The sequence below is a fragment of the Falco peregrinus genome, chromosome 8 (assembly GCF_023634155.1).
Source record: "Falco peregrinus isolate bFalPer1 chromosome 8, bFalPer1.pri, whole genome shotgun sequence".
Lineage (NCBI taxonomy): Eukaryota > Metazoa > Chordata > Aves > Falconiformes > Falconidae > Falco > Falco peregrinus.
In genome coordinates this window covers 7,401,978-7,413,504 of record NC_073728.1, presented here as the reverse complement: position 1 = coordinate 7,413,504, position 11,527 = coordinate 7,401,978, and the positions used below count along the sequence as shown (strand labels likewise).

Here is an 11,527-nt window from a genome sequence, read left to right as displayed (position 1 = left end):
CTGGCCATGGAGTTGGGAGCAGGACCCTCAGCAGCGTGGGCTGGATGCATCCTGCAAGCGCTCAGCCCCCCCAAACCCCCCAGCAAGGGGATTATGCTGGAGGGGTGCTGCGAAATCAGCATCTCTGGGGGTGGGGGGTGGCAGCCAGCTATCTTTTATTCGAGGTGCATTCCCAAGATTTTAGTTAAGTGTAACATAAAACTGTGAAAGTTTAGCAGGGGAAAAGCTTTCCTCCCACTGACCTGGCCGGCCAATCAGGAGGGAGCCCCGCACCTCCCTCACTTCTGACAACTATTTAGCAACTGAGCTCAGCTAAAGTTTCCAAAAAGTTAGAATAACTTCCTCTCTCCAAGACCTCAATTTTTTGCACAACCCCGGTCCTTGAAATAAGAGCCCTTCAAGCAACCTGGAAAACGTTTGGTCAGCAAAAAAAAAAAAAAAAAAAAAAAAAAAAAAAGCAGCCCTCCTGTTTTTCCAAAGGATCTGTCTCAGGAATTTAAAGCACATTTAAGACACACACACACTCACATAACATAAGGAGGGGGGGAAAGTCTCTTCCCCTCCCCTTCTTGCAGAAAGCATGGAAGAAAGCTCCAGTTCTCCTGTTTCCCCTGTGGATAGCTTGGGGACCAGTGAAGAGGAGCTGGAAAGGCAGCCAAAGAGATTTGGCAGGAAGAGAAGATACAGTAAGAAGTCCAGCGAAGATGGCAGCCCCAACCCAGGGAAGAGGGGGAAAAAGTCCAGTCCCAGCTCCCAATCTTATGAAGAACTGCAGAGCCAGAGGATCCTGGCCAATGTCAGAGAGAGGCAGAGGACTCAGTCGCTCAATGAAGCTTTTGCCGCCTTGAGGAAAATCATCCCCACTTTGCCCTCTGACAAACTCAGTAAAATCCAGACCCTCAAGCTGGCGGCGCGGTATATAGACTTCCTCTACCAGGTGCTACAGAGCGACGAGATGGACAGTAAGATGACGAGCTGCAGTTACGTGGCTCACGAGAGGCTGAGTTATGCCTTCTCCGTATGGAGGATGGAGGGAGCGTGGTCCATGTCGGCCTCCCACTAGCCACCGCCCGGGCCAGGCCAGCCCAGCTGCCGAAGGGGTAGGTACCGATTTCTCTTCTCCTGGATGATGCTCTGCATCCGTCTGGCTGCAGGATGGGGTGCCGGTGGCTCCTTTCGCCAGCCCGGCTTTGCCATGGGGTTTGAACCTGCCCATGGAGAGGTGGCACGGCTTGGTGGGATGCGGGGACACTGCTAGGCAAGGGGTTTGGGGCCAGTGACCTGGAGGTGAGACGGACAGCATAGATGTGTCTAGCCCCCTCCTGCTTCCCGGCATCGTGAAAATTCAAAAAAAAAAAAAAAAGAAAATTCTAGGCAGGCAAAAATGAGATATGACCCATTAAAAAAAAAAAAGTCAGCATGTTTCTGCTCTGCAGGGATGGGGGAGCTGAGAGGGGACCGGTGTTGAGAGCTGACTGATGAGGGATGGGGGGGAAACCATCGCTGCATGAGATTTGCCAGAAAGCGCTGCTTCGGGGAAGGTTTTTAAGAGAGGAAAAGGCAATCAGTACAACCGGCTGACAAGGGGATCCGAAACAGCTGCCGCCCCACTCCACGGGTGCCTGTGCCCAAAAACCCCGGTGCCGGGGCAGCCATATCCTCTGCTGGCTGGGGGGGGACCAAGGGGTCCGCAGGACCCGAGCAGGGTTAGGCGATGAGTTTGCCCCAGGTTGTGCTTCTCTTAAAAGAAACAAGCAGCAGATGTCGGCTGCAACCCCAGGCTGTGCCCCTTCCCCCTCACACAATAAAAAGCAAACAAAGATAGAAGAAACTTTGCCAAATTTTTGTATTTGCTCAGTTTCCCTTCCCCAAAGTGCCGGTAAAGCGAAGCCTGGTGTTAGATGTAGTTTCTTATTTACTCTCATCACTAGTCCCTTCCTCATCGTTTTCTATTAGCGGAAAACTACTTCCTCTTCAGTTCCTTTTGTAATATTCAGGGAGGGAGGAATAAACAGTAAGAAAGGAAGGGGGGGGGGGGGGAGGCCCTTAATAACACCCTCATCTCAAGCTAATTAAGCAGAGCAGCTCTGCATTGTGTCAGCCAGAGTTTGCATATAGCCGGTCCTTCTCTGGAGCTCGGTACATAAAGCAGAGCCCACAAACCCCTTTCGCCAAGCAAACACCCAAAAGGGAAATTCACCCCCCCTCCCCGCAACGTTGCGCGTGATGTAAAATGAAATAATTTCATCATGCAGACTATCGGCTCCTTAAGGACGAAAAGAAAGTTTATCCCAGCCCATTGGCTAGGCTTTTTAAGAGAGGCAAATCCATATTTGTTTTAGCAGCAATAAACAGGCTGTTTAAAAAACAACAACTTTGATGCAACTGCAGGAACTGGTTTGAAAAAGCCGAAAAGCATTCAACCGAATGTACTAGTGGTGCAAAATGCAGACTTAAACCCATTTTAGAAACCACTTCAAGTAAATGTTCCGCTTGTATCCTGAAACAGTTTGTACTTTGGTCCTGCAGTTAAGGTTTTCATGCACTTCTAGGGAGCCCCCAAAATGTTAGGCTGGTCAAAAATTTGTTACTCTATCCATTGCACGAGCTGTCTGTTGTTTAGTTTAAATAGGTAACGCTGCTGCTGTGGGTTTTACGGCTGTTGCTGATGTTACTATTTTTTACATGCTGTGCCCTGATTTCAGCTGAAAAAAGATGAAATAGAGTCATTTTTTAAAAGGATAAACCCTGTCATTTATAAAACAGAGTGCCTTTTCCCATGCTAATCTGGGTAAAAAAGCTGCAGCAAACAGATTTTTTTTTTAAAAAAAAAGACTAAACCCACACGCAAAAACCCAGGCTTCTTGTCAAAAACAGATGTAAAATGTCCTGAACACTTATTTCTTCAGCAGCTTAGATTGGCTGAATAGTAAAGTGCGGGGATGGAACAATGCATTTATTCTGTTGTTTCCCAAATTATGTGCTGCCATTAGCCAATGATGTTTTAAAAACTGTTACCTAATATACAACCCTTCCTCTCTATCACACAGTACTTTAGCAGTAAAACCTGCTTTTTTTAAGCATATTTAAAAACCCCACCACCTTTGGGTGAATTATTATTACCATTGCTCCAGCGAGGCAGATTTTATACGTAGATGCTCGGATTTATCCGTACCCAAAAGAAATTGCAAGCGACGTTTCAGACTGCACAGAAAACCATGACATAGAGCCAAACCAAACACTTTTTTGGTTTGTTTCGGGGTGAATCTGCATTCGGTACCTTTGCCGTAACCCAGCTTCCAGCCCAGTGGTTAGATATGGCTCTTTGCTCCACATTTGTGTGTCTCTGAGGACGGCCGCCTTTCCCCGAGCCCCCAGACTTTCCCCCCTTGCCTCTCCTTTCTGCACTCGTGTGTGCATGCACACGCATGTGGTTGAACTGTTGAAAACGTTGTTGACAAATGGCCTGGTGTGGTGCGGTGTCAAATTCTATCGTTTATGGTGACAAAAATTACATCTGCCAGAAAAAAAAAAAAAACCAAACTACAAGATCCTCACAAAACCCTCTAAAAATGAGCAAACTTAGCTGGGTGGTGAGACACGGACTTCTGCATGGGTCTGTCCTGGCCAGAAGAGTTCTTATGCCTTACAGGGGAGCAGCCCGTTCGCTCTTGATAGCAAAAACCCCCAGCCCTTAAGAAATAGCTGTCTGAATTTGGGATCAGCTTCTGCCTTTCCTTGGGAGCAGTGAGCACTGCAGACACTGGGTGAGCACAAAAGGCTGAGTGCCATTCAGGCTGGATTGCTGCAGCCGTCCTCCCCTTTTCCCTGGGTTTTGGGGACAGACAGGCAAGGAAAGGTTTTCTACTTGGAGGAACGATCGTTCCCCTTTAGCTGCAAAAAAAATCAGAGGAGCTTTTTTGATTAGAAAATCAGAGCCTTGGGAACTGGTAAAATGCCACCTGGCCTCCGTGAACACCAGCAGGTCACTGCTGCTCGCTCCTCTGGCCACGAGAGGTTTTCCTGTTCTGCTCCACATAGTTACAGACAACTTACTCCAGTAGTTTCAAGAGAAACAGGCGCAGCATTGCACTTCAATTAGCACAATAAGGTGTCTCAGCAGACATGCCAAGCTGAGCCTTCCCCCCCTCAAATCTCCCCATCCTCATCGCCGGCACCTGTGCCCCTTCCCTCACAGCCACCTTTCTTTTTTTCCTTCAAAATGTTCAGGATGCTTTAAACTACACAAATAATCAAGAGAAAAGAAAATACGTCCCCTGTAATTCCATTTAGTAGGAAAGATCCCACCCAACTGGGATGTCAGGAGCATCAGCAAAGTGCAAAGGACAATGTAGCCCTGATCGCTGTGCCAGTAAGACCAGTCTGTCAGCAACCTCCTCCTTCCCACTCGCTGCGGAAGGGCTTGGGATGAGCCCCTTGCCTCCCCTGGGCTGGCACTGGCACGTAGTAACACCTTTCCCACCTTTTTTGTGCTGGGGAAGCTGCATGCAATGTGTGCCTTTGATACGCAACCCTCTCACCATTGCCCCTTCAGACTTCCAGGGCTGTTTCCAGTATAAAACACCAGCATCCTATTTCATTTTGTCCTTAAAGAAGCAAACAGATGTTATCTCTGCTGGCCCTGGGAACAACCTCATTCTATAGTATATGAGAGCAGTACAGCTAACCAGGGGTGCTGTCACACTGGAACTAAGCCTTTCTTGTCCCCAAAGCCCTATTTTTTTATACGCACCCTTAGAAAAATGTAAATATATTTCCTTGACAGGAAGGATTGTAAAGTTTGGTATTTACATTAATAGGCTTGTAGCAGGGGTGGGGGTTCATCTTGGTGCATTTAAAAGCCCAGCAAAGCGCATGTTAGATCTTCTGTTTACGTTCGTGTCTTTTCTTGGGAAAGAAGAAATCTGTTAGGCGGCAGACACCAAATGCATTGCAGTCAGCCAGAAAACGCTCAGGCTTGGAGATCCTTGAAAGAGAGGGTGCAAGGGAAATGCTCTGGAGAAGGAGACATGCAAAAGCAATCTGCCATGGGCTAGATGCACATAAACTAATTACCGAGCTGAAAGACTCAGAGACACATACGGTGGAGGGAAAACATTGGATCAAAACCGATGGACCGCTTAGAAAAGCGGTGAAAGCATGTTATTACTTAATCTGCTGGAGGCAGGGCTGTGGTAAAAGTCCTATCAGGAGAGATGTGCATTGAAGGGTCATTACGGGAACAGCCAGGGCATACATTTCAGCTAAGTAGCCCTAATTTGTCTCCAGATTAGTCACCCTCACACCGGTCATCCATGCAAAGGAGCTCTAATTTTAAGAGCATATGAAGCATCCTCATTAAAGAAAGAGGAAGACTGCAAGGCTTCTCCTTTGCAAGCTCCCTTCACATTGCTTCCTTCAGTGCTTTTTGGGGCGTATTTTATAGAGTTATAGGTAGCAGTAATAAACTAGCCTTGGAGATCACAGCAGCCTCTTACAGAGCCAGGACAGATACTGTAACCACTGCTGAAATCTCTTTTGGGGACGTTTCTTGTCACTCTTTCCCCCAGCAATATAATTATTTTTATGGCTGTAGCTCTGAGAATCATTTCCATGTGGTTCAGCACGACTTTGAAATCTCCAAGCCTGAAATCTCCAGAATTTATGTCTTGCTGTAGAGCTGTCGGAACAGTTTGATGAGGCCACGAGCATGTAAGGGAATGCCACCACAACCCCGAGCACAAAGCGAGCTCCACACGTAATCAGGGAATTACAGCTGCTGGTCAGGGAAAGCGCACGTTTCGGGCAGTTCCCCCCACCCCTGCCGGCTTCATGGAAGATTAGGAAGGGGAAGAAAAGCTGATTAAAATAAAGTGCCGTGCCATGGAAAACATACTGGGCCAGATCCTCAGCTGGCTCCGAGCTGCCTTGCTGCTCCTTGCTAGCTGACGATCCCACCAGACATCTCCGTGGGTTGCCGTAAGTGACTTGGAGAGGGCTATACACCATTGCTTATGATTTACTTAAGCAAATTTAGAGGCGAGGGAAAACAAGAAGTCCTCCAGCTGCATACTAGCAGCCTTGTGCTAATTAATGATTAGTTCTCAAGGATTAAAACAGTAGAAGTATTTGCCAGGGAAAAAAACAAACCAACCCAAAAAACAACTCTAGGCACCCCAGCATTTAATTAGATTTGTAGTTGTAGAAGATGACCACTCAGCAATAACAACAACTAATCATACGCAAATAACAAATTAACTCAGCCAGCCAATAAATCAAAGCAAGGCAACCCTTATCCTCATACCCATCTGTTTAACCACTTCCACTCCAGACCCAGCCCACAGCAGCCAGTCCACCCAGCCAACGCCGGGGCACAATTGTGCCATTGGGGCCAGCTTTTGCAACGTCCTTGTCCTTTTCCCGGCAAGGGGAGCCAGTTAAGCAGCAAAGATGCTCCTCTCCAGCAATCACCCCCTCGGCTGGGCTTTTTATTAGGCTCTGCTCAACCTCCTGGCCCTGCTGGCACTTAGATTTTCTCGGCATGCACCTGGACAACTGTGCAAGGTGGGCATCGGGGCTTCAGGATGTGCTTCTCCTCCTGCATTAAAGCAGGGCTTTCTTTGGGGGGTTGAATGGTAAAATAGAGCATTTCTCTCTGAACTTTTTCCACGATCTGTCACCCTTAGAGCTCGAGGCTTTCAATGTTTACCAGTAAAGAGGGTTTTCCCTTGGGAAGGAAAAAAAAAAATTTACAAAAATCAGCCTTTCTCCTCTAAAAAAAATGAGCCATCACCTCATGGGCAGCAGCATCGCGAACCTGGAGACAGGAGGACCTTGCTGAAGGAGGGTGCAGAAGGGACAGGCTGTTGGTACCACTCCCATAAAAATGTTCAATAAAGCCTATTGCAAACACAGGGTTTCAAAGAGGCCATTAGATCCCTGATCACTTGATGGCCCCTCCCTGAGGTCTGAGCCTTTCGGGTGGAAAGGGTGTTTTGATCTACTCCAAACTGAGCCCAGAAAGGCAGCTCAGGCGCTTTCCTGCTTTCCCAAACTGGCGGCCAGTGGGTGTTTGCCAGCACCCAGGCTTTCAGCCTGCCTGAGCTGGGGTCTCCCTGGGAAGGGGTCAGCAGAGCACCTCCAGACCTCTCCTGGGGGCTCCGTTTGAGACCCTTTGTGTGATTTAGGATATTATTTTTTTTTTTTGGCTTCTGTGTTTTGGCAAGGGGTGGGAGCTCTGCAGACCTGGTTGCCTACAGCTTGCAAAAGTGATCAGGCGTCAAAAAGAAAATAACCCTTATGCCCTGCACTGTACGGTGAGCTGGAAGTGAGCTATAGTCCTTCTTCTTCCTCCCATCTTCTCTTCTCCATCTTTTAACCACAGCTTAGAAAACAGAAAAAGGAGGAGGGGGAAGAGACAGATGTCTACTGGTTCAGCTTGATATATATTTACTGGAAGAGGTCCAGTAAGCCTGTACTAGCTTTAATTGAATTCCTAATAAGATAGTTTTGCCTTGTTAACTGCCACCCCCAAGAAGCAGCTTTGCCATTTCCTTAAGAGATACTAGACTTGCCAAACACACACTTTAAAATGTATGAATTAAGTTGTGGATGAATTTAGGCACCAAAAATTCTCATGCAGTAATTTCTGTGATTATGACTTTTGGTTTAAGCTGTTTGGGCCTTCTTTCAAAAATCATATGTTTGTGCTTAAATGTAAATAAACCTAATTGCTCGGCTAAGAGAGATGTGGGGGGATCACAGCTGTACTAAGGCTCCTGTTAAAAAAAATATCAGCTGATCACTCTTGGAAAATTCAGTAGGGTGGGACGGAGCTAGGGCTAAGCTTTCACACGGAAAGCTGCGTTTTGGGTGGCATAGGTATTCCCTGACATACCTGCATCCAGCATCCCCAGTGCCAAGCTTCTTAATAAAATTAATCTCTCAGAAAGATCTCACACAGCCACAAAGACACACATTTAAAACTGACCATGTTTCATGCATACCATGATGAAATCTTGCTATGTAATATGGCTTGTTAGAAGAAATTGCTGGCCGGGAGGGAAAGCTCAGAAAATCATGGGGATGTTAGAAAACCAAACCAACAACAACAAAAAAACCAACACAAAAAGTAAGGGCAGACTCAGGAGAAAGGCAAACAGGCATATGGCTCCCAGCATATGATTTGCCATTGCTAAAGATAAACCATCCTGTTAAGAACAACAAAGATCTTTAAACCCTCTGCAAAAAGCATGCCTGGGGAGCACTGTGACACCCTGATATCCCCACACCATCACCCCACAGATGCTGTCAGGAGTGTGCTTGGCCTGCAGCACAAAAAACCCACCCTGAATTTGCTCAGGACAGAGAAGCAATAAAACAGTGTTTCACTCTCAGAAGTGGTGAAATGCGGAGGACCAGCAACAAAACACTGTTTGGTTGCTGGTCCTCTGCATTTCACCACTTTCCTTTCGACATCTAAACAGCCCCATCCCACTGCGCCTGCTGCGCGCCTCCGCCAAGGGCAACATATACGCAACAGCAATTATATAAGTGCTGCCCATTGAAGAAAATATAAAATTTAAGCTCCTACTTGGGCATTCAGAGCAAAGACCGTGGGGGAAAGTGGTGCTGCAGGCTGGGTTGCACAGGCAGTGCAGCCAAGGAGGAGCTCCTGCATCCGTGGGTGCTCAGTGATGCCACCCACCCTGAGCACAAGGGTGTCATCCTCCCCGGCAGCACGTTGTTGGATGTGAGCGATACACCCTCATACTGGCATTGCTGCAGGCATAGCAGGGCTCCCAGGAAAAAACATCTAGGGCACAATCGAAGCGACAGCAGGAGTTAGTTTAGGGAAAACAGCTTTTCAAAACTGAGCACCTGTTTCCTTATCCCTTTCACATGTTTCCCACCGGGATGCCCAGTACTACCTCCATGCCACGTACACACCAAATTGTATCCCCCCGAAGAGCCAGGCAAGCCTGACCCACGAGCTATGGCACACCAGCCACCAGTGGGTGCCATGGTGGGGTGGGTGGCAAGGACTGAGCCCATGCAAGAGCTTCTGCATAGAGTTTTCAGCTACGGCAGTGCCTCTGGTAGTACCTGGGAGTCACCGCCATGGAAACTTCCCAGTAAGATATCAGGGCATAAAACCCATGATAAAAGCAGGCCAGATGAGATAGCAGTGTCTTTAAAAAAAAAGAAATCTATACATACAACATATTAATGTGTAGGTTTACACATTAGATGAGATGGCTATTCTGCATCAGTTAAAGAAATTTATTATTTTGCCTGATGAGTTTAGGAAATTTCTAATATCACTGAGTCCTTGTTGCTGCCTTTAATTGCAAGCGTCATGCTTCAGGCACAGCCCTGCAATCTCCGCGTTCAAAGCTCTCCTCCAGTTCGGTGGGGTTTTATGCACTGAATAACCAGATATTTTGCAAGAGGTTTTCCATCCCTTGCCACAAGAAGGGATGTTTAATAGATTCCCATTATTGCTAGCACTAAACCTCTCTTTTATACCGTACGGGTCTGAAATGTTTGCCGTTGGAGGGGAGCTGGAGCAGAGCTAAGCATCTGCTTTCTCACCACCTTCCCCGTAAAGAAGCCATGAAATTTGTATCTGGGTTTCGGTGCAGAGAGGTGGTTCAGGGTTTTGAACTGTTCAAGGTGCAGTTTGTGCCTCGAGAGCAAGGGAGATCAGGGCATCTCTTTCCAGCAAACCCCTCCGAAATTTTAAACCCACACAACCTAGCAATCAGTATTTCTTGCAATAGCTTAATGCGCACGAAAGAGTAACTCACCACTGTCTTACATATTCACGCCAGGGAAACAGGGAACACCATAAATACAGGTACCCTGGGCCAATGCCATGTGTCCAGAAGGCTGGGGATACAGGGTAGCAGTTTCAGCTGTGAATAGGGAGCTCAAAACACAGATTTTCGATAGGACTGAGTTAATCTGAAAATTTTACTCATAAGCGCTGTTATTTTGTAAACCAGGTGATACTTTCACTCTCAATGGGTGGCAAAACGTAAATATTTTACAGTGGTTGAGGAGCCTAAGGAAACGGATGTGGCTTTGAAAATTGTAGCCGTGAATTATGCCAGAATAAGAGAGAAAACCACCTTGCTTTCAAAGCACTCTTCAAATGTATTTCCCTTTTTTGATACAGTTTATTGTTCTTATACGTCTTTACTGGCACATTTTCTGCTACAATTAGACAGGTTTTCATACACGCCACACAATGCCTGAGCAGGTACGTGAACAAGCCCCAAGTTTCTTAGATCTGCCCACTCATCCCTGCTCCTACAGAAAAAACCCTCCCGTTTATAGCACATTCGGCACTATTTCCTAATGCCATAATTTCACCAGCTGTGCAAATCGGTTGTGATAGATTTTTCTTCTCTCATGCTGTTTTTTTCTTAAGCTTTCATTTAAAAGCTACTACATAAGTTCTCACAGAGCTCTAGCAGCATTCGCATTATGTTAAAATACAAAACCTTTCTAGATCAGAAGCCCACAGGCGCCCCCCTTGAATTACTCATCCACTGCACCGATCAGTCTGCCTTTCAGCTATTCTTTATTTCAGACACATCCTTAAAAATTACATATGCAGCCAAAATATTTCAAAACGAGACACTTTTCAGGCATTTCTGCCACATCACACTAGCAGACCCAGCCTGACGAAGCAGCTTGGAGAACCTCAAGGGGAGCAATTCGGTGCACGTTTCCCCATTGCATGCAAACACACAGCTCATCCACGCAAGCTGCAGCACCCTGCACTGGGCACCGCTAGTACAAGCCCATCTTAACATTGCATCTTAAAGTAGTCATCTAAACCGCACCCTCCCCATGCAGAGGGTGTTTGCCCATGCTGTTGGCTCCACTGATTTGTCTCTTGGGGCTGGCAGGAACCCCCGGTGAAGATGAGCTATAGGGACCATGCAGTGGTCCTGCAGCAGTACCAGCAGCAAGCACAGGGCAAGCTCCTGGGGATGGGGTGCTGGCAGTCACATCCTGGAGCTGAGCATGGTCCTTTTTCCATGGGACAAGTCCAGCATAGCCAAAATGTGCTTTGAAAGGTGAGGGCCAGCACCACCATGGTGGATGTAAAGAGGGAGAGGAAGGGAGGAAAGTTTCCTGGACTTCTTGCAAGGAGTGCAGGTCAGGCCTTGATGCCTAAAGCTTTGCAGGGGATTTGGTTGCTGGGATGATTCAGAGCATGGGTGTTTGGAGTTGCTCCACTGTGCTTTGTGGGTGCAAACACAGCTGGTGAGGCACCTGCAGCTCCGCAGCCGTGGCACCATCAGGGAAGTGGCTGGGGAAAGTTGTTGGCCCAGCAGTGCAACATGCAGCAGAGCTTCTGTCCCCATGCAAACCCACCGCTTCCAGCTGGTTCACTTCTTGCAGGTGTGCATGTGAGCTGGCTGTGGCACAGGGATGCCCCCCACCGGGAAAGACAAAGCAGGTCTGAGCACAGCTCCAGCCCGAGTGCTCAGCATTCGGCAGGCACTGCTGG

At 47.5% G+C, this 11,527-nt stretch overlaps 1 protein-coding gene across 1 annotated transcript in view; it reads left to right on the top strand.

Annotated features, from left to right (window-relative positions):
• The first annotated feature begins 334 nt into the window (after positions 1-334).
• The window catches only part of TWIST2 (twist family bHLH transcription factor 2), a 37,981-nt gene continuing 26,788 nt past the window's right edge, over positions 335-11,527 (top strand). Inside the window, exon 1 of the mRNA XM_005241287.3 lies at positions 335-1,100. Within this exon, the coding sequence (XP_005241344.1) occupies positions 581-1,063 (483 nt within the window). The 5' untranslated portion in view covers positions 335-580 and the 3' untranslated portion in view covers positions 1,064-1,100. The remainder of the gene's footprint in view (positions 1,101-11,527) is intronic.